This window comes from Lactuca sativa, chromosome 3 (assembly GCF_002870075.4).
Source record: "Lactuca sativa cultivar Salinas chromosome 3, Lsat_Salinas_v11, whole genome shotgun sequence".
NCBI classification, from domain to species: Eukaryota; Viridiplantae; Streptophyta; class Magnoliopsida; order Asterales; family Asteraceae; genus Lactuca; species Lactuca sativa.
In genome coordinates, this window is record NC_056625.2 from 69,411,897 (window position 1) to 69,435,964 (window position 24,068).

Here is a 24,068-nt window from a genome sequence, read left to right on the forward strand (position 1 = left end):
AGCTAACACAGAGGACAATACTTTGGAAAAAGGTCATATTATTACAAGCCAGAATGTGGGAAATATGACAGTTCAAATATCACAAAAATTTTCTGAACAAAGTAAAAGTGCTAAAAATATAACTATAACATCCAATGTTCAAAGGACGGTAACTCAGCCAATATTAATCCAATTAAAATGGCTTCAGAACCTAACTTGTAGCTAACACAAAGGAGAACATGCAGAAAAAAAAATCAAATCATTCCAAGCTAGTATGAGAGATATGATAGTTCAAAGATTACAAAAAAAATTGGTTGAAATATTTGATTCAAGCATTTTAGCAAACAATTGGCATGCAAAATCGGATGCTCAGATCTTTATACTCCATTTGATGAAACATACAACATATGTAATTAATAAAGACATGAATGTGACTAAATTTACAATAAAAGAGTATATACCTTTAAATACTAACAAGTAATTTGAGATTCCATGCCATAAAATCGAGATTCCATTCTGACAGAATTAGAACTTGATCCTCCATTCTGGCAGAATTGTTGTCATATACACCCATAATCAAAAATTTGTGGTAATTATCCAATCAAAATGTGACAACCGTCAATTTTCAGTCAAGTCAAAGTCAACGAAAGTCAACAAGTCAAACCGGTCCACTCATCTTGCCATAAGTGCTAGAGCTTATGATAAGTAACTCCTAAACAACTCTCTATTCTAACGAGAGATCCTAAATCAAAAAGTGCGTACATCTAGATCTCCTTAACCTAAAACGGTGGTACGTAGAAAGCCAAACCAATACAACAATGGTACATACTCATCGGGAGTATGCAAGATCCCTAATCAAGGCTTAACGGGGTTTACGGACCTTGCAGTGCGTAGCTGGACGCTCAAAAAGGTCACCAATGAAACCTCTCCCACATATCCCTAAGTATGTGAAACCTCTCCCACATATCTCTAAGTATGTGAAACCTCTCCCACATATCTCTAAGTATGTGAAACCTCTCCCACATATCTCTAAGTATGTGAAACCTCTCCCACATATCTCTAAGTATGTGAAACCTCTCCCACATATCCCTAAGTATGTGAAACCTCTCCCACATATCTCTAAGTATGTGAAATCTCTCCAAGTACGTCAAATCTCTCCCAAATCTCTCTAAGTGTGTGAAATCTCTCTCACATATCTCTTTGTATGTGAAATCTCTCCAAGTATGTCAAATCTCTCCCAAATCTCTCTAAGTATGTGAAATCTCTCCCAAATATCTCTCCGTATGTGAAATCTCTCCAAGTATGTCAAATCTCTCCCAAATCTCCCTAAGTATGTGAAACCTCTCCCAAATATCTCTCCGTATGTGAAATCTCTCCAAGTATGTCAAATCTCTCCCAAATCTCCCTAAGTATGTGAAATCTCTCTCACATATCTCTTTGTATGTGAAATCTCTCCAAGTATGTCAAATCTCTCCCAAATCTCTCTGAGAACGAGGAATCTCTCTCAAATCTCTCTCGAAATCTCTCCCAACTTTCTATAATCACTCGGGGCATCCCGACCCTCGAATTTGGCGAAAAATAGCCCAAGAACGGAAGTCTACGCGAAAAACGGACTTAAGGAAACGAACCCTCCGAACCGAAAGTACTATTCATGAAACGAACCGAAAGCACTATTCATGAGGGTCCGAACCGAAAGTACTGTTCATGAGCTGGACCGAAGTTACTGTTCATCCGAACCGAACCCGGCTTTGAAGGAAATCCGAACCGAAGGTACTGTTCATTACTGTTCACAACAGTCCCTTCGGTTCTAGCCTGACCTCGGACCGAACCCTTGCCTTCGCGTCGGACTGCTTCTCTTCGGACCGAGCCTCGGACCAGATCCTCGCCTCGCTCCTTCTTCTGGCTCGCGCCTTCGCTTCCGAGACCAGCCCCTCCGAGCCGTGCACAGCTGACCGAACTTCGGCCTAGGGACCGAGTTTCGGCCTAGGTCCGAAGAATCTCGCTGGAAATTACGTTTTTCACCCCGTTTTTGCGTATTTTTGCGTTTTAAACCCATTTTTAATTATTTTAACATAGGATTTTCACCCAAAACTTTATTTTTAATTATAAGACCCCTAAATTAATGATTTAATCACATTTTAAGGATAAAATCTTATTTAAAAAGGAGTTGGTAAAGTACAAAAAGAAGAGTGTTGACTTTATCTTATTTTATGACGCAAGCAACCCCCATACCCACTCCATGACAACCCACACTCCTCCCCACCATACCTTGTAATTTTTACCTCCCACACAAGCCATCTCCATGTTGTGAGAGCTGGATATTCATCCTCTCTCCTCATTTTCTCTCATTTGTTCTCATTTCACAAGAAGATCAAACTCCTTTCTCTCTCTCACTTTCTCTCTTTAGAAATCCAAAATTCAAGGGCTGATCTTGAAAGTTTCCTCCACCTTTGGTAAGCATAATCCATTTCCTTTAAGATTATCTCAATTATTTCCACTCAAATCATGAGTATCTTACACAAACTCCATTAAATTTGTGTTAAAGCTTCGAATCTTCAAGCGATTCTTCAAGTGTTCTTGGGTTGAACACTTCTCTTCTTCAACACTTATCTACTGAAAACACTTAAGGTGAGTTCATACCCCTACATTTTCATGTTTTCTCAAGTTTTTAGGGGGGGAATACAAGTTAAAATACTTAGAACATAACTACATTTTTCTAACAGCTTTCTTCAGAAAAGTTTCACTCCATTCACGGACTGTTTTGGACATCTTAAATATTTTTGTTTTCAGAACTGTTTTAGGTGCATGTAGTTCCACTTCTTAGCTTTAAAATGACTACTTGCACATCTCCATACGATTTTTCTACAATTTATGGTGATTTTTACAAAACTGCCTATCATTTCAAACATCAATCCGGACCAGTCTGTGATTATGGACTTTTTCACCCAAGTTAGAGGTCATTAAAAATTATAATAAAAATTATGAACAAACTAGACTCATTTTCCAAACTCTCAGAAGTTACAGAACCTGATTTGGACATTTTATGATTTTTCTACAATTTTTCCAATAACAGTTACAGAAAATGTTATTAACAGAAAAACACAATAAATTTCATTTCACCTTGTAACATGTTGAGCAAGGTATACATCGTTATGTGATTATGTGTAGTTGCAATATATGACAAATTTTGTATTCTTACATAGACATACATCAGAAAACAAATGGATTTACACCTTCACAAGTATGGCAAATATATATATATATATATATATATATATATATATATATATATATATATATATATATATACACGATATTACGAGGCTATATCCATTAAAATATAAACATTGATAAATTATGACAAGTAAGGCCTATGCTCATTTCCCACGAAATCAATCGATAAACTATAATAGGTATAGTTTAGGGTTATTTATATAACAAACACAATATTAAAGGTCTTGCACTTACCAAAGAGTTATTGCCGCTATGGACGATTAAGATAATCTATAATAAGTATAGTTAAGCCATTATACCCCCACAAACGAACGCGTTAGTTATAATCGGTATAGTTATGGTAAATACATATTACAAACAAAGTAATAAACTATAATAGGTATAGTTTATGTTTCATCTACCCTAGGAACTTAATTACAAGAAAGGAATTCACCATCACTTTCGATAAGCTATTCATATGCATAGTTCAGGTTCACTAATCTCTATTACTCCCCGGTGAACTATGATATGTATAGGTTATATTCACATTCACCATCACTTTTGATATGTATAGGTTATACTCACCATCACATCACTTTCGATAAGCTATTCATATGCATAGTTCAGGTTCACTAATCTCTATTACTCCCCGGTGAACTATGATATGTATAGGTTATATTCACATTCACCATCACTTTTGATATGTATAGGTTATACTCACCATCACATCACTTTCGATAAGCTATTCATATGCATAGTTCAGGTTCACTAATCTCTATTACTCCCCGGTGAACTATGATATGTATAGGTTATATTCACATTAAAGGTTCACATTGTTAGACTTCAACTATAATCGTTGAGCGTATATGCTTGAGTCATACAAGAATTTAGTCTGGATTGGCTTAGAATTGGTGGTGCCCGCCTCATCTCCTGTTCCTTGTTTGGTTGTGGACCTAGGGCGGACCCATTATATTCGACGTTTTATCTAACCTAAATCTTATATAACTTATATACGCTGGACGATCATAGGGGAAATCTACGGGTCAATCTAGGATACATTAACACATCATATAGGAATATTTTGTTTACACCTAACTAAGAAAATATTGGATTTTCTGGATTCATATCCTATCGCTTTTAAAAAGGAAAACGGTTTCTACTCCAAACAAAACTCTTATGAACTCACCAACTTAATTGTTGACACTTTTCAAAACTACTTGTATTCTCAGGAAATCAGTGAAACAGGAAAACTTCAGCGCTTTGAGGATGGGACGTTAAACCGTCAACAATTTATTTTTGTCATCATAATGTAATTGATTTTGAAACATGTAAACATATACTTTGGTGTAACTTTTTCAATTATATTTATGATGGTTGTATTTACTTTGAGCACTATTATACATATTGTTGTGATACTGTACATGAAGTCCTCCACCCCTGGACGTTTCCGCCATCCTTGGTTTGGGGGTGTGACACAAAACCACTGCTTTGTACATAAAAATTATACTTTTAATTTTTCGAATTTCTTGTTGGAGCAAAAGTCTTCAAATTTCTTGTTAAAGAGAAAACTAAAAATATAAACAAAAAAAGTTCCAACCAAACTATAGGGTTAGAAATTATCCCCATAATCTAGTTTGTTTTTCCCTTCATCCCTAAAGCCGTGTTTAGGGTTAGAAATCATCCCCATAATGCTTTGCTGAAAGGTTTTCAATCAATTCTTACACTATCATTTACCATGTTTTCTTTCTTTTCCATATTAAAGTGCAAAAACCTATTCATTTTATGAGCATATAAATACTATATAAAACATGTGCTACTAGTAATTCTAACAGAATGCATACCACATGGTTAGATTCTTTAGATTCTCTTTTAGGCATTTCAACAAAAACTTGTTATGTATTATCATCAAACAAGCCAAAATTAATATAAAAAACAAGTGTAAAAACTGATTGAAAACCTCAGTTGAAACACATTTAAAAAACAATTAGATTTATATAAAGAAAACTAGAAATAAAACACTCATTGCTAGTAATTCTGAAAGAATGCATACCACATGGTTATATTCTTTATATTCTTTTTCAGGCATTTCAACAAACACATGTTAGGCATTATCATCAAACAAGCCAAAATTCATGTAAAAAAACAAGTGTAAGAACTGATTGAAAACCTCGGTTGAAACACATGTCAAAAATAATTAGATTTACAGAAAGAAAAAAACTAGAAATTATAATAATGAGAGAACAAGGCTCACCTTTTCCATAAATCTCGATACCACATCCCCAACTTCTGAAATGGCAGCCAAAGGATCGATTTGGGCATTTCATTAGATAAACTAATGCTTATTCGCATTCGTACTGTCACACCCCCAAACCAGAACGGCGGAAACGTTCGGGGGTGGAGGACGTCATATTCAGTATCATAACAGTTCATAGAAAGGAAAGTACACACCACCATACATATATAAAGGTTTTAAAAATGTTTACATCATTGTATTCATTACATGTCCAAAAGATAAATGCATAAACATCTTTCAAAAGAAGTAAATAATGCCAGCGCGTTATTCACCAAAACTTGATTTCCAAACCTGCTTAACGATTCCCTGAGAATACAAGTTATTTCAAAGAAAAAATGTCAACAATTAAGTTGGTGAGTTCATAAGTGATTTAGAAACGTTGAATGTCATTCGAAAATGAGTGTATATTTTTCCAAGAAAATCCCATATTTCCTTATAAAAGTGTGAAATGCATGAGAATGTTGGTATTGAAAAGCGTAGATAGTTGAACCAAGAAAATCCCTTATTTTCCTAAAAGTTGTTTGTTAATGTCCAAGACTAACATTTTGAAGCAATCCACATGCTTTAGAAGAGTTTTAAACATAGATTTAAATAATAAACCTATTAGAAGATTTCAGTTTGTTAGATAATGAATAAATGTAGTAACTACTTATTCATTATTCAAAAGTACTATAATAGTTGTATATCCGATGAGTTTTATAACCATATTGAACATAATATGCCTGTAGCGACGTTCTTCAGGCGCCGTAGCGTTATGACAAACTGTCACCCCAAAAGACGGACTGTAGCTAACAGTCAGGGCGCGGGATCATGACTTCCCGTATAGATCTATACATATTTGACACGTTCTCCGAACGGGAGACTCTGGTTATAGACAGGACCTGTAGCGATACCTTTTATCTAAAAGGCAGTGTTTGAAGATATACACGTCTCATAGATTCTCAACTAAGTCTGTATTAAAGTGATAGTTTTGTATGCAAAGTTTATCCCTATTCACAAGTGTTGACCAACATAAATTATAAGTTTTTAGAATATATGAAATGGTTTTAACAATGAAAGATGCTTTGGTGTTACTAAAAACTTTGTATAAAACTATTGCATGTAAAGTATAACAAGAGTTTCCGCATAATAGAACTAAATCACAAGTGATTCATTTGATAGAAATGAGTAAATGAGATTTTACATGATAATAACGGTATGTTTACTTGTATTCCTCCCCTAAAAGAGTATAAAAGCATTTAAAATGTATTTAAAGAGTGTTCGAAGGGGGATATGAACTCACTTGATAGTTTGAAGATAGCGAGATGGAAAACCGGACAGAGTTTCTCCTCGGGAAACGGACTTTTCTCGGGATTCTCGGGAATCTCGGGAGTAAAATCGACCCTCGGGACTTGAGCAAAAATGACCAGGGCTTCGGGTTTGAACGGGCACGGAAATCGAGGCAAGATCGTGAGAGAAATGAGAGAATTGAGCATTTTTTTCGGAAAGCCTCGCATTCTATTTATAGGGGGTCTGAGAAGCCTCGTACGCAGCGCGTACGCGTACGTCATGCATTACCGAAGCCTCGACTGCCTCGGCTTCGGATGGGACGGCGGGTCGGATGAGACGGCGGGTCGGACGGGTCGGTAGCCTCGCATAGGGCGACGTGGACGATCCGAGGCCAATGCCCTCGGGTACGCAGGGCGTACAGGGGTACGCGGCGCGTACCTCGGATGAGGACGCTGACTCCTCTTCGGATAATACTTGATTTTTTAATTAAATAAATATATAATTTATTTAATAAACTTCAAAAATTCATATCTTCTTCATACGAACTCCATTTTCGATGGTCTTTATATCCACGCGAAGGTGAGACTACGCTCTACAACTTTCGTTTAGACTCCGTTGGCAAATTCCGAAATTATTTTTATTATTTATTTTATAACTCATCGTGTTTAAGGAATTTTTTCAAAAATTCATAACTTCTTTATCTGACGTCGGTTTTTGCCAGACTTTTTACCGCTGAAATACCATTGTCGAGACCTTCGATTCTCGTTTAGGTCATTCTGGCCAAAAGTCGTTCGATCTTTGATTCGAGTTTTTAGCTGTCTGCTGCTAAACCGAACTTGGAAAAATCTTAATTTCAATATACGAAGCCGGATTTGAGGATTCTCTTTAAGTATGATCCCGGTTTAATGATATTGTACATAGTAGGAATTTAAATAGATACTTTTTGGGCATCTTATTATCAAAGTAAATTTTATTACCCCAAGATGGTTACAATACTTGACCTTTTTTAGGTCATTACAAAGAGTTGAAATATCGGGTTGTTACACGTACCATAACAGGAACGAGAATGAAGGAAGGATGGAGAAAAACTTATCACGATGATTTCAGGTTGAAGCAAATCATCCGAACCAGAGACATGAACATCATATGGGGTATTTTGGGTTTCAAAAACGCCAAACTTCTACCACGAATCTCTGTATTTAGACCTTCAATGGAGAGGAATAGGGTTTTGAGAAGGGATACATGATTATATTTTAGTCCACAATTGATAAAGGGATGCAAGCTTTGTAGTGTTTATTCCCTTATTTTAGGATATATTAATTGAATTATTCATTTACCATAATTAAATATACTAAGATTACCATTATACCCTTATTTATTTATTTAATTATTCTATTATTTCATGAATTCTTATTGGTGCATACATGCACATAATAGTTGTCAGGAACATTTGAACCTATATATATATATATATATATATATATATATATATATATATATATATATATATATATATATATATATATATATATATATATATATATATAATGATGCATCTAATAAAGGATTCATGTTGCGTACTTATGCAAATGGGTAAAGTAATTTGCATATGCTTCAACACAATACAAGGCTCACATTTTGGAACTTGCATCGATATATTTGCACTTAAGATTTAGAGGCGTTACCTTTATGGGACGAAATATAAACTTTACACTTTACACTTTGCACAAATCACAAAATTTTATAATTTTCTTCCACTAGAAAAAATACTTGAACATGAGAGAAAGTATGTGGATATAAGTGACTATGACCATGAAATCAACTATAATGCACAAAATCTAATGTTGTAGTCGATGCTCTAAGTCAAAAGACACACGTAAAGTCAATCATGGGAAGATCGAATAAATTTAATATCAAGTATAATAGAAAAAAAAATGTTTGGTAAGGCTACGATTGTGTGTTGCAAATGTTGTTGAAACTCATTGGATCTGGAACCTTCTTTCGAGAACTTCATTCACTACTTGGTAAGGTTATTATTGTGTATTATGATAATGTGAAGTGTTGTTTACCTATATAACAACCTTGTGCAACATCAAAGAACAAAATATGTCGATATTTACATCAACTTTGTCCATCACAAAATGGACACAATCCAATTACACGCTCATCATGTACCTTCCATACTTCAGCTTGTGAACATATCCACGAAGGGACTTCATATCTCTCTTTTCACGGATGTCAGAAACAACTTGAATATTCGTTCTCAACCTCCCTGATCAAACTGTGTGGGCATATTAACGGACATACATTATTCTTGTATATTTAGAGTCAATTATATATATATATATATATATATATATATATATATATATATATATATATATATATATATATATATATATATATATATATATATATTTCTTTATCCCTTTATTTAGTTGATTGGCTTTGTATTGTATTTAATTTGTTGTTAATGCAATTGATCAATGATGTGAAATTACCAAAACAAATAGCCATGCATTAATGGAAGCTATATCGACCTACGGTATTTTTATATACGATGTGTTTTATCAAAGAGGTTGAGTCATCTTTAAGCGAATTCGTTTACATAACAACAAACAAACTTCCGCACAAGTCATGATGAGTAAAATTCCAAACGCATGGATCTATCATATATGTCAGGTGGTGTATTAAAGCTAACATGTCTTATGTTTTAAGTGTGACAAACACATACCAATCTCATCTATGTGGAAGTCACTAGATGGTCGTGAAAACATTCTTAAGTAATTGTGAAAGACTAAATATACATGTTTAGTATATGGACGACTTGATGAGGAGTTGTGTTTAAGAGGTTACATGGATGAGATCTTGTAAACTGACATAGATGATTTCAAGTCTATGTTTGAATTTATTTTTTATTAAATGAACTTCTATAAGATGAAAGGGTTTGAAAGCAAGACAAATATGACAATTCTACTACATAAGTTGAGTATACATAAGCATATGATGTAGAAAAGAAAGTTGCCTTGATTAGGAAACCCGTTGTAGAATGTCATGTTGTCTAGCGGTATTAGGAATTAATAGAAGGTGCCCCTCAACCAAATGTTAAAGTTTCAAATCTTGCATGAGACGAAAATATAGATTTAGGAGTAAAGTAAGGAGTGTGTGAGTTAGTGGTCTAAAAAGTTTTATTTAAACAATTTTTATATCTATATCTTTTCAAAATAATATTGTTTTAAGATTCTTTGGTATTTTATGCTATTCAATTTTTAGAGTAAATTATCTTTTTGGTCCCAAAGTTTGTTAAAATATGAATGGTCCATAGACTATCGTTTTATCTTGCAATTTTTCTGCCTATTCTCAGTTAGTAACATTTTTGGTCCCTATAGCTATACGCTAAGCGCCAAAATTGCAAGTTTAATAACAAAAATCGTAGAACAATTGAAACCAGGTACCATAATTGCAAAGTAAAACTATATAGAATATATTTCAAACGAACATTAAATTATTTACATGAAGCTTATTCCATACATAAGTGATACTTATATTTTACTTTAATTAAAGAGTAAATTACACGAATGGTCCCTATGGTTTGGGGTAATTTGCACGTTTGGTCCTTAACTTATTTTTTTAACTCGGAAGGTCCCTACAGTTTGTTTTTGTTATGCGTTTGGTCCCTACTTTTTGTTTTTGTTATGCGTTTGGTCCCTATCTTATCTAAAAAAACTATTATTTAAATAGGAAAAAATGATGGGATATGTAATGTAAGGTGAGGAGGTGTGGTTGGGGTCTATTTATTTAAATAAATTAAAAAATCAAGGGTAAAATAGTCTTTTTAAATAAGACAGGGACCAAACGCGTAACAAAAACAAAAATTAGGGACCTTCCGAGTTAAAAAAATAAGTTAGGGACCAAACACGCAAATTATCCTAAACCATAGGGACCATTCACGTAATTTACTCTTAATTAAATTTTACTTTACAAAAATAGCATTACTCTCTTCTGAATCACTTTACTTATAAAATAACAAACAACACCATGTTTGAATGAATCATTCCATATTTGAAAACAAACCAAACATGATAAACAATACAACAACCCATTCCAATTCCAATTCCAATTGCAATTCCAATCTTATTCGGTCATTCCATTACTTTCTCAATTCCAATCCTTTACAATTCCATTCCATGATTCAAAGTCCTAACAACAAATGTAAAACCACTCCCACAATACACCTTTGATGTCATATCTTGATGTTGACCAAATATTACAACTTGTGGACTTATCTCATCACATGTCTTCCCTAATCCAAGTTGACCATGTTCACCCCACCCCCATGTCATCACCACTCCATTTTCTACACAAAATTTACACATTTTTTTTAATTAATAATAAAGATGCAAAATAATAATAATTAATATATAAATCCAAAATTCTTGCCTGTTGTAAGGACAGAATGCTCTGATCCCGATGCAATTCCAACAACTTTTATCCCATCAAGTCCATGAATTTTTTCCACATGGGCTTCGTTTGAATCCTCTGTAAATCAAACAAGATTATAAAAAAAATATATATATAAATTTTATAAAAGTTTGTGTTATGAGTTTCTTTATTTGGTACATACGGTTGACTGAATTGTCCTTTTGAAGGCTGTTAAGAACCCCATGATGCCTGCCACCTAGCATAACAATTTCCCCTTCATCTGCAATAAGTTTAGTTACAATAATTTATAAACAATGACAATATTTTATTATTTTATATATATATATATATATATATATATATATATATATATATATATATATATATATATATATATATATATATATTTGATTTTTTTAAATTGTACCTGTTAATATTAAGGCATGATTCCAACCAAGGGCAGCCTGTGTGAATGAGAATGGTGAAATTACTAAATTGGGACTAGACACATCTGCTTTACTTCCAAACCCTCTTCCCCAAGTGTACAAATCACCATTTTCTAACAACAAAATGTGATTAAAATATTAAAAATAAATGGAAAAGAAATTATTAATGAGATGTCAAGTTTCTTTAACTTAAATTATTACTATCACTAACCAGATAATGCTGCACTATGATCTCCATTTGCAATGATACTACTAACATTGACTTCCTTCAATCCAGTAACACTTTGTGGAAGATTTATTGATTTGACTTTGTTAATTATTCCTAATTGACCACGTTTTCCATATCCAAAACCATATATTTGGTCTCCATAATCTAAAAATTCAATCATATAAGCAAAGAAAGAAGCTTTTATGGATAATAAAAGAATACTCACAAATCACAACCATCAAGATTACCTTTCAACAAGACTAATGAATGACGCATCCCACATGCAATTTGGTCAACATGTTTGGATGAAAAGAATAAGACTTTGACTGGATAACTTTGTGACTTGTTATCACCATGTCCAAGTTGACCAAATTGCCCATCTCCACAAGTAAAAAGTTGTCCACATTCTAAAAGCAAATAAAGACAAATCAGATTAACCATGTTATGTGGTTTAGGTTTTTTTGTTGCAACTCAAGAACAAGATCAATATGGTTAAAAATAACACTTTCAAGAACTCTCAAGTGAGTACAAACCTGAAACAAAACCTGAGTGATTCCATCCAGCTGAGACATGAGTTATATTGAATTCATTTAAAGCATCAATAATTTTTGGTTCTAAGCTATTGACAAGATTTCCATGGCCAAGTTGTCCAGATGTACCTCTTCCCCAAGTCAACACTTTTTTATCTGTAAAGAAAGAGAGAACGATTGCATAAAGATAAAAACAGATGGCATACATGTAAATAAGGGGAGAATAAGGGAGGTAGAAGAGGATACCTGGTGTAAGGGCAATGACATGGGCCCCACCACAAGAAAGGAGAGATAAAGAAGGAAGGATATGGAGAAGTTGAGGAAGGTGTTCATCTTGAAGCTTGCCTGTTCCTAGTTGTCCCTCTGTACCTGCTCCCCAACTCCATACTTCTTCTTCTTCTTCTGTATCTTTCACTCTTTCATTTGCTTCCATTTTGGTTTTACTTATTTGTGATCAAGTGGTGAATTAAACTCCAGAAATATGTTTGTTATAAATCAAGGTTATTTGAGAATCATACGAGTGTTAATCTCATTGGTCAATGAAGATGAACAGAACTTGATTATGATCGATATTGTGAAGGTTGGATGCCTAAAAAACACATTAATCAGATGGATAAGTTCGACACTAGAAACTCAAATCACAAATAACTTAAAATTAGGACCTAATGTGCAACAATCCAGGTGATTGCTTTTCCATAAGTGTTTCATCAAGCAACAAGTGTATTTTATGCATTAAGAAATTTCCGTTACTCTAAAAATCTACGTATGTTCATTTTCAATTTCGTTGATGATTATTCTTCTCATACAAATGCGCAGTATAAGGGAGCATGATACAGTTACCCATCAATCGAACGACACGTTCTATTTCGCGTATCAGATTTCTTCCACGAAAATGCAAACTTACCTAAAGTGTGATAGATGTTTACATAAATCAAAAAGTTATAGAAGTAAACCCTAAAACCCTAAATGAAGAGGAAAGAGGAGTATGAGATTATCAGAAGATGGGGAATATGATACCTTGAAGAGTGGTCTAAGAATCAAAAGCTTGTTTTTGCAGCTTCTTCACTTTCGTGCATCAATGGCAACAGGGTACCCATACTATAACTATGGTCTCAATTTTGACTTTTGATTTCCTTTATTTGACTTCCAAAAGATAGTTGTAAATTTGTAAAGCCTTTATTTATGGGTTTTTGTTGTATAGTCTATAGGCTTTTGTAGTTTTTATTTGACGAGAACTCTGTTTTTTTAAGTTTCTAATTCCTTTATTTAACATCCTGTTCTCGAGTTCAACTTAACAAGAGAAAGGAAAGGAAATGAGTGGAAATGGAAAAAAAATAAAAGAAATTGGTGTTCTCGAGTTTCATTAAAGGAGGAAAATGGAAGGAAGTGAAGGGAAATGAGAGGATCATTTTCTCTCCTAACTTTCCTTCTGATTTGGGAGGATTTGGAAAGAAAGAAGAAAATGATTTATTTTCCTTCCACTTATCTCCAACTCGGGAACACAAAAGAAAATTTTGTTTTCCTTTCCTTTCTTTTCTTTTCTCTCGTAACTTTCTTTTCTCTTCTTTTCTTTTGTTTTCTTAAACTCGGGAATGAGGCGTAAGGGTTTTTGTTGTATAGTATATAGGCTATTGTAGTTCTTATTTGAAGAGAACTTGTTTTTTTTTTAGTTTCTAATGCCTTTATTTATGTGTTTTTGTTGTATAGTTTATAGGCTTTTGTAGTTTTTATTTGAAGAGAATGCTGTTTTTTTTTCCTATATATGTTTTACATATTTCCATAGATACTAGATCACCATTTGTAACGATATTATGTTATTAGTTTCTTAAAAACGGCAAACATATAGTGTAATAAAAGGCCACCACGATTAGCACATAGCCAATACGTGGGGCACGTGAAAGAGTACAATGATTGTTTACAATTGTAGATTATAAAAAAAAAAAAATTAAAAAGAAAAGATACTCTAATCTACCTAACTACCACAACCAAGAGATTTCATATATTTAATCCAAACATATGTTTGTGAGATTTCCATTGCCACGAAAAGGTTGAATTGTTGATTCTTGGAGTGTTATGCTTCCACACCAGATGTCTTTCCAAAACATGATGTCCATGTTGGAATAAGGGATTAGAGAAAACAACACGTTTAGATCAATTTGGGTCTCTTGAAGACTTATAATGGCCTTTTGGATGTTGCACCATGCTCTCGTGATGGATTTTTTTGCGATGTATGTTACTGGTTTCCTCTTTAGATTATGCATGCTATCTATGCATACTTTCCATAGATTATCTTTCTCTAGCTTTAATCGTCACCACCATTTAGTGAGAAGATTTTGACTCCAATCCTGCCTTTCTTTTTTGAAGCTACAATCCTTTCTTAAGAAACCCAATGAATTCTTGATTTTGAATCATCACCACTCCATATAAATCTACGCCTTAGCTTTTCCAATTCATCAGTTATGTCATAGGAGTTTTAAAGACAGAAAAGTAATATGTAGGTATACTATTCAGGACAGATTCTATTAACATTAAACTCCCCCCAAACGATAGTGTTTTTGCTTTCCATGTTGCCAACCTTGATTGAAATTTCTCAACCTGTCTCCAATGTTTTTTTTCAATAACACGTTTGCTCCAATTGGGATTATTATGGTCTTATTAGGGTGGCAAAATTTATGATGGGAGTAGGAATATATAACTTATAACAATTATGTCGAACAAAGATACTAAGATTTAATATGAGATATATATTTTTTGTTGGGGGTTGTTCATTACAAATATGTTACAGATTTTTAACAACATGATTAAAGGTGTTCTTTTTTTACTAACTATGCCATGTACAGACACTATTGATATGAGTTGTTCTTAGAGGTCTAGTGCTCAAGCTAGCCGAGGTGTGGTTATTATCTATGTTGTTGCAAAACCAGCAACATCAACTCAAAAGACAGTGCACACACAAAAATCTTTTAAGTGGGCCAAAGAGATGTTTAAGGTGTTTATCCACATATATTGAAGGATACTTTTTCACAATTAAACTTGTGGTAGATAATAGTTATAAAATGTAACGTCTTTTATCATTTTTAATGTCAATGTAATTTTTCGGGAAAATTTTGTATATGAACTTTTTAAATATAAAAATATCACATTTATTCAGCCTAACTTCTAAATATTATATTTACTAGTTTATAACCCGTGGAAATCACGATTACAAAAGTAATTGAACTTTTATTATAAAAACTCAAAGTTATTAATCAATTATTTTAAATAAATTATTAATTAAGAGATTGTTTTAGTTATATGAAATTATAATCATTGATTTAAATAAATATGTGAAATTATATCACTTTATAATTTGTATTAATTTTATTTTAATTTTTATTCTAATGTTATTAATTTAATGTACTTAGAGTGGTAAATTTAAATTTTGAAATTTGAAATGAATAATCAATAGGTTGATAAATGACATGCATTAATTGGATTAAATAATAGGGTGACACATAGCAAAAAGAGAATAACATATGCATTAATTAAGAAACCTAATAGAATGACACATGTCCAAATGAGAATAAAACTATTCTTTTATTAGAATAGGAATTATTTATAAATTTTCAAAATATTATATTTGCCTAAATAATTTTTGTACCACCTTTTGAATATTTTATACTTATTTTTTCATATTATAAATTCATGATAATGGTATTGAAGCTGCAGCAAACCAGGCCCGGCCCTGTGGATGTGCAACAAATGCAGTCGCACAGGGCCCCGAAAAAAATAGGACCCGAAATTTTACGAAATTGTGTGATTAAATAGTTAATATATATTATATTATTCAAGTAAGAACATAGAATTGATTTGGTTCAGGTGGTAAAGAGCTACATCCTCCGCTTACAATTCCGGATGAACGTATGTTTGAGTCCTGTTACCACACTTTTTCACTTCCGTTAACTTAAAGTGAGCTTCACTTATTTTGCACTTTCAGCCCTTCATTTATGCTCAATACTTTACAATTTGTCCAACAATCTAATTTCTATACATAATCAGTTTTTAAAAATTATATATTTATCCCCTCAACTTTTTAAAAATTACATTTTTCCTATTTTAATTAATTTAATATACTTTTTAGACAATTTACATCTTTATGTTATATATATATATATATATATATATATATATATATATATATATATATATATATATATATATATATATATATATGGGCCAATCTGTTACAGTTTGTATAGGGCCTTCAAAATCAACGAACCGGACTTGAACTAAACCACCTAAGCCGGTAGCTTAGTATTGGGTATTGTTCATAGGCCAATAAGTAAATTAATATTTATAATAATTATTAAAAAAATGACCATACTCCATATTTTTAAACATGTGTGATATCAACAAACATATGGGATACGATGGTTTCTTTGGAAACCTTCGACAGTACCAAAAATTAAAAAACCAATACTCAGTTCAGAGTAGAAGATATAATGGAGAAATCTACCCACATCTAATTACCTTTAATTCATTTTGTTTGGCATTTGATTTATTGATTAGTTTTGGCTTGTATTTGCTTGTTGTGTTAATGTTAAGTAGTATCCTCTATCCCGTATTATTTTGAGTAGGCTAAACATGAAAATCAATTAATCATCATGTCAGTGGTAACTAACCCTGTTCCTGAGTTGTAGCAAAGAAAAGAAGAAAAGACAAAAGAAAGTCACGAGAGAAAAGAAGAGAAGAGAAAGGAAAATAAATTTGTTTTTGTGTTCCCGAGTTTGAGAGAAGTGGAAGGAAAGTTAAACATTTTGTTCTTTCTCTCCAAATTCTTCCAAATCGGAAGGAAAGTTAGGAGGAAAGTGATCCTTTCATTTCCTTCCACTTACTTTCTTTAATGAAACTCAGGAACACCAATTTTTTTTATTTTCCTCTCACTTCCACCCATTTCTTTTCTTTTCTCTCATTAAATTGAACTCGGGACGGGGTGTTAAAACTTCAAAGAAAAGACTCACCAATATAGGCTTTGGAAGATGGAAGCCGATTTGATGTATTGCAATCCTTCAAATCTCTTGACCATTATACCCTGTCCCCTATAACTCTTGATTCAATGTGAATAAATAATTGTGATGTAGTTTTTTTGAGGTACATGATGTAATTTTTCGGATAGAAGATGTGATAATGTTTTCTCAGTATCTAATAAATATAGTTATTCTAATGGAGGAGAAAATGAGAGTTCAGTTTATATTTTTTTCGAGAATGAAAAATGATTTGGATGTTGAAAAACACTTGTCAAGGTGGAAAAGGACATCCCTTGATCATAGAAAGTGATAGTGAATTAGTGATATAACATGGCCAGAAAGGATAGTTGTAACTTTGGCATTATTAGGGTTAGTTCTATATGAAAAAACGATTAAAACAACAATTTAGGTAATATGATAATTTGAAATTTTCAAAACGATATAAATGATATTTTAAATTTATCTTTATGATAAAGGTATAATAGGCGATTGGTAAAAATATAATTTAAAATTGTTAAAGCATGTTTAAATAGGTTAAAAAAGATTTGGACAAATTGACAATTTGAACATTTGTAATAAATCAATAAATATAATATTAAGAAATTAGGTTAATCAAATACTATAATATTGTAGCATGTTCTTCCTAACTTTTTAATCAAATTTTGTTTTATTTCATAATATCATAACTACATGATTTTCATGTGGACCTTTTATTAGGTCTGCCACTAATAAGGCTATTAAATTCATTAGCTTACTCATTTGTGCAAACTTGATTATGACTAAAATATATATTAAAAAAAGAAGTAAAAAATCACAAGGCTCTAAAAAGTAGTATTTTTCAACAAGCTTTGTAAAATCATTTAACATCCATCTTATACCTAAATCCAAGAACCAAGATTACAAAAATCACCCCCATTATTTATAGCTCTATTTATCCTACTACCCAAAATGTCACAGTTTGATGATCAACAAAATCTACACCTTTAATGAAACCAAGAATTAGCCAACATAAAATAAAAATCCAAACAAATTATTACAAATTAACACAACTCAAAAATCAAAACCCCATCAATTTATTATTAATGATGTTACAAACTTTTACAATTCTAGACTATTACTTCAAGAATCCTTCAAATCAAGAACAATATACAAGTCTTATAACTTCTTGATGTACAAATCATCTTATCAGAATTATACTTTAATTTGAGCATCAATGTCACAAAATATCATCATAAGCAACAATTTCCCTACCTCTTATTGGAAGATTCAGACCTTTTCTTCTTCCACTACTGCTCTCAATCGCATTGTTGATGGTTGTGTTACCATCTTTCTTTTCATCTCTGGAGTTCACAATCACAGACCCAAGCTTGTTCCCTCTTCCATGTCTGCTAAGAGGCAACTCTGGTTTCAATAGCTTTGATGACGATGAATAAGCTTCTTTCTTCTTAACCCCTTCTCTCCATTGTGGCACTGGATCACTCGCCCACATCACTTGCACCTACAACATTACAACATATCATTCATTTAGTTTTCTATCGAAATCTGATCTTTTGTCAGATTATAAACCTAATTGATGAAGATATTCATTCCAGTCAAAGGATCTCCTTTTCGTACATAATTTTTTCTGTAAGGAAAGTAAATTTATGTGAATTTTTAATCGAATGAGTGAAATTGAGAGTTACCCTAATGGAATGGAGAGTGATGCCGAAGGAAGGATCAAGTGAAGCGGCGATGGCGGATTCAGCAGAATCTCTTGAACGAAAGGTGATGTTGGCGACACCGCCGGAATCCATGCGTGTTCGGGAAATCGATCCGTAGATCTCGAATCTGGACTTGAGGTCAAGGACGGAGCAGTTGGAGGAAAGGCCAGTGACGACGACTGCAGTGTTGGTGTTACCGGAGGATGTTGGTTTGCCTTCAAAGTAGTCATCGCCGTCGGTTGCCGGATCGGAAGGGAGAGGGCGGCGGCGTTTGGGGAAGTTGTAGGGCGTGTGGCGGGAGAAATAGGGTTTATCTCTCTTTCTGTTATTCATGGTGCGTTTCTGATCTGTGGTTTGGTGGTAGGATGAAATTCGGGGCTATTTTCAAGCTAAATTACTGAATTATTCTTTTCTGACTTATATATCATATTAAATGTATTGGAAATATGCTACAATTTATTAATGACAAAATTTCATTATCGGTCCTTGTGGTTTATTAAAAGTATCTTTTTAAGGCACAACTATAGATCTTTAAGGTCTTTTTGTGACCATGCATGAGTTCTAGTCTTAGGGTTGCCACCCTTAGTGCTAAATGTGTCCCTATGTCAGTAAAGTTTCGATCTTTAAGGTCCTTTTGTGACCATGCATGAGTTCTAGTCATTTCCATGGAAGTTAGTTGTTACATTCCAAGTTTGGGTTCATTTGGTGGGTTGCAAGCCACCACATAATCGACTTTATGGATTAAGACGTGAAAAAGGACTTGGATCTGTGATTATAGCCTTTGAAATAGAGTATTAAGTGCTTAATGGGAAAAGTGGTGTAACAACCGAAAATTCCAACCAATTTAAATTTTTCAAAAACAACCTGATTCCATTTAAGTTATTACAAAAAGGTTTTCAATACAATTTATTTAAAGTATTCCCAGAATCTCTTCACAACAAAAACATGAGGAGCGGTACGATCACGCCTTCGCCTTGCCACGGTCTCCTAAAGAACCTGAAAAACATTAAACCACAACTGTAAGCCCGAAAGCTTAGTGAGATATCCCCAAAATACCAACCACATATACCATACACGTATAACATGCCAACATATCCGATCACAGAACAGCCATGCACTTCGGGTCTACTGTGTGACCGGTCTGCCGCACCGGGCCTTCAATCCACCTGGTCCACTCTCTGAATCTAACCACATACATCGAGTATGCGGTGTGATTGGTCCGCCCGCACCGGGCCTTCAATCCACCTGGTCCACTCTCCGAATCTAACCACATACATCGAGTCTGCAGTCTGATTGGTCCGCCCGCACCGGGCCTTCAATCCACCTGGTCCACTCTCTGAGTCTACAGTATGACTGGTCCGCCCGCACCGGGCCTTCAATCCACCTGGTCCACTCTCTGAGTCTACAGTATGACTGGCCCGCCCGCACCGGGCCTTCAGTCGGCCTGGTCCACTCTCCGAGCCTCGGCATGTCTGGTCCGCCCTCTTGGGGCCTACAGCCTATCCGGACCGCTCGTTGGGCCTTCGGGACAACCGGTCCGCCCTGGGTATCTTGGCCTACAGCACAAAGCAGGACCCGCCTCAACCCAACTCCAGTCCAACAACCATGTGCACATAAACATACAATCATATAACAATTCACAGTCAACAAACCGATCAAACAGTTCACATAGCATATCATCATCCTAATCAGGATACCGACCTAACCGGTCACTAGCATAGCATCACCCTACATCTCAGGATACCGATCTCAAACAAGTCGCTAACGTACACCATCCTAGCTACCAGGATGCAACATATCAAAGCAATAACATACAACAAATACCTGGATCTCAATCCGATAAAGGGTCGGCCTTGGTGCCTTAGACCCTGTTGATATAGTGAGGATAACTCACCTCGAAACTGCCGACTGAACAGATAAGATCCCGCTGCTCCAAACTTCGACACGAACTCCTCCACTGAACAACACCAAAGCACTGAACTCAATAATTACCAAAATACCCTTGGAAGACAACTGGTCAACCCCTGACTGACTCTACTCGCCGAGTCAACCCGATGACTCGCTGAGTCCCCATGCTCAGAACTTTCCCCAATCCGCGACTCAACTCGCCGAGTCACCCCAAGACTCGCCGAGTTCGACAACTTTGAGTCCACTCACACACAACTCACCGAGTCATCCCCTTGATTCACCGATTCACAGCTCAACCAGAAAAGTTTGGGACTCTTCGACAAGACTCGCCGAGTCCAAGAACAGACTCGTCGAGTCTAAGGCTATCTTCAACCTACTCGCCGAGTTGTTCTTCCAACTCGTCGAGTTCCAGGCCATCTTCATCCAACTCGCCGAGTTGTTCTTCCAACTCGTCGAGTTCCAGCCTATCTTCATGCAACTCGCCGAGTCCACCAATGTGACTCGCCGAGTACCACCGGGTCTGAATCCATACAGAGGCTTTCCAAGCCATGCAGATGATCCAAACCATAGATCTACCCTTCCTAAGGCCATCCATCACATAAAGTGGCAAAACTTTACGTGAATCCAAGGAGATCTAGGCACTTTACACTCTAGGGCTAGGGTTTGGGACAAATTAGCTCCTTCAAACACTCATCAACAGGGACTTTATGACATATAGGACCATCACAAGCTCATATCTGAAGTAGCATCCTCAGATCCAAGCTTCTATCTCACTTTAGATGCCATACCAACCACCACACATGAACCCATGAAGAAAATAGCTTAAGGAAATGGTTCCTTACCCTTGGAATGAGCCCAACCAATTGTAGTTTGCTGTTTCCCCCAAGCTTCCTGATACAAGCCTCCAATCTTCAAGCTTAAAACACCAAATATCTTTCTCCAAGCTCTAATTCACTCAACAATGGGGTTTCCTCACGAAATTAGGGCTTCTGGAACTCAAGGGATGATAAGGAGGCTGGGAGGAGACATAATGTTCTTTATATAGGGCTCAACCTCTGGATTTAGGGTTTTCTCCACTCAGCACCAACTCGCCGAGTCCACCCATGCTACTCGCCGATTTGGTCACTTAACACGCGACTAGAGTCGCGACCCTACTCGCCAAGTCCACTCATGGACTCGTCGAGTCGCTCTTTCCCATTTTACTCTTTTAGCCCTTCAACTTTACTCTTGCTATTCCGGGATGTTACAATTCTCCCCCACTTACATTAGGCTTTGTCCTCGAAGCCTGTGGCAATTCAACTCTAGAACCACTCCCGCAATGCACCACCTGGCATTAACCAGGCCAGGCTCCTTAACGCACAACCATCGAAACCAGAACTCACTTTCTCCTTTCTTGCGGTGTCCTGACCACCGTCTCAAGCCGGCCACCAACTTTACCCTCTGATAACTCCACTTAACAACTGAGTACTACTCATGATGCAACACTGCTCCAAATCACAACCATCACTCGACCCATATGAGCTAGAAAATAACCATGCACCACTGGATTCCCGATCCGAGTCCAACTCTAACCATTCTGCTGACAGAAAGACACATTCTTCAGAGCAAATCCCATGAGTTCTCCTCTTGCAATCACATAAACATGCTGAACTAGCTCTAGCACCCTCAGGTTGGGAAAACCCGATACACTGATGACAACTCCAAACATCCCCTAGGATGAACCACTACTACATACACAATTCCCTGATCAGAATCACACTGCGAGCCCAAGACTCCCTCCCTGCATCCCTTCCGAGCCTCTTGGCTCTACACCCGCGGAATTCCTTCCGCGACCTCAGCAGACATCCCAAACCGGATGTGCTTCCATTCCACTGCCGCAAACACACTGCTCAATGACCATACTTGGATCACTCTAATCATAACTCTGCTTTGCCGCTTTCACTTTCGTGAACTTGCACTCCCTCTCGGAGTTACACTCCTCTTTCTTTCCTTTACCAAGGAAATCCACTTGGCCGCCTTGTCACTCCGAAAAGTGCCACGGTGCTCGCCCAACGCTACACCACTCCTTCATATCGTAACCGCTATCCATCCAACACACATACTCTGACTCTAATCGCAGGGACTCTCAAGCCCATGCACTATCTCAACTAATCAAGATCACTACCCGGTGCCAGACCTTCTAATGCTATCACACTGCAACATACACAATCCATATCCTCAAACCGATCCAACAATACCTGCAGAGTCTTCAGCATGACTGGACCGTCTCACCAGGCCTTCAGCCAATCTGGACCACTCTCAGAATCTTCAGCCAATCTGGACCGCTCTCAGTGCCTTCAGTTTAGCTGGACCGTTCTCTGAGCCTTCGGCCTGACTGGTATGCCTACCGGCCTTCAGTCTATCCGGACCGCTCAACTAGCATTCATCATTCCGAGCTATCTCTCCGGGAAATCCTCCCATGCATACCGTTCTAGCCCTCTAGGGGTTCCGAAATCTATCTCCATCACACATAATCGATCCCGACCTGATCCCCAGGCCCTCCATAATCAAATTCCCTAGGTCTGTATCCCGCCCTGCAAGCCCGACACTTGCTCCTACCAGCCTACACTCTGGGCTGACAGAACACTGTTGAATCCCAACAGCTAAGCACCCTCAAATGCTCATCGATCTTCCGGAGAATTTTCCAATTCTCCCCCACTTGTAGCACTGACTATCAAACACCGGTCGCCATTACCGACCACCCAAACAACCCTGCACAAAACCAACACTTACACGCGGACTGCTTCCCACAAGCATAAACAACCTTAACAAAATCCCATATCATCACTGATTAACCCGCTCGAAAGAAACTCAATCCGCAGCTAACCACTCCCCAGAAAGCAGATGTTACTCGGCCTTTAGACCAATGCCAGGTTTCCACTAACAACCCCTCATAAATGATAACCACGAAATTCCCAATACTAACCCATAGCCATGCCATAACCCTCAAAGAACAACGAATACCACACCGAGAACCACACAAAGATACTAGCACATAAACAATACTCCACAATAATCGCAAGATAACAAGACAACAAGAAAGAAACATACCCGC

At 35.8% G+C, this 24,068-nt stretch overlaps 2 protein-coding genes across 3 annotated transcripts; both read right to left on the reverse strand.

Annotated features, from left to right (window-relative positions):
* Window positions 1-10,856: 10,856 nt before the first annotated feature.
* On the reverse strand, window positions 10,857-13,534 carry LOC111888327 (ultraviolet-B receptor UVR8). 2 transcript variants are annotated; one of them, XM_023884488.3, is made up of 10 exons: window positions 13,378-13,524; window positions 13,201-13,264; window positions 12,607-12,949; window positions 12,364-12,516; window positions 12,079-12,237; window positions 11,834-11,995; window positions 11,604-11,735; window positions 11,379-11,456; window positions 11,195-11,293; window positions 10,857-11,111 (listed from the first exon to the last, which is right to left on the reverse strand). In XM_023884488.3, exons 3-10 carry the CDS (start codon window positions 12,791-12,793, stop codon window positions 10,927-10,929), a joined length of 1,155 nt encoding a protein of 384 aa, XP_023740256.1. In that variant the 5' UTR covers window positions 12,794-12,949; window positions 13,201-13,264; window positions 13,378-13,524; the 3' UTR covers window positions 10,857-10,926. The 2 variants fall into 2 exon arrangements, with proteins under 2 accessions (XP_023740256.1, XP_023740255.1); XM_023884487.3 differs by lacking the exon at window positions 13,201-13,264 and having other exon boundaries at window positions 13,378-13,534.
* Window positions 13,535-18,421: 4,887 nt separating this feature from the next.
* LOC111888328 (uncharacterized protein At1g27050) lies at window positions 18,422-19,470 on the reverse strand. The gene is made up of 2 exons (XM_023884492.3): window positions 19,049-19,470; window positions 18,422-18,864 (listed from the first exon to the last, which is right to left on the reverse strand). Exons 1-2 carry the CDS (start codon window positions 19,397-19,399, stop codon window positions 18,583-18,585), a joined length of 633 nt encoding a protein of 210 aa, XP_023740260.1. The 5' UTR covers window positions 19,400-19,470; the 3' UTR covers window positions 18,422-18,582.
* Between the last annotated feature and the right edge of the window lie 4,598 nt (window positions 19,471-24,068).

Coding starts and splice junctions, on each gene's coding strand:
- LOC111888327 (XM_023884487.3), bottom strand. CDS start 12,793: ATGGAAGCAAATGAAAGAGTGAAAGATACAGAAGAAGAAGAAGAAGTA. Junction 11,457..11,603: donor TCATGCCTTAATATTAACAG/GTACAATTTAAA, acceptor AACTTATTGCAG/ATGAAGGGGAAATTGTTATG. Junction 11,294..11,378: donor AAAGGACAATTCAGTCAACC/GTATGTACCAAA, acceptor TTTGATTTACAG/AGGATTCAAACGAAGCCCAT.
- LOC111888328 (XM_023884492.3), bottom strand. CDS start 19,399: ATGAATAACAGAAAGAGAGATAAACCCTATTTCTCCCGCCACACGCCC. Junction 18,865..19,048: donor TCACTCTCCATTCCATTAGG/GTAACTCTCAAT, acceptor GTAATGTTGTAG/GTGCAAGTGATGTGGGCGAG.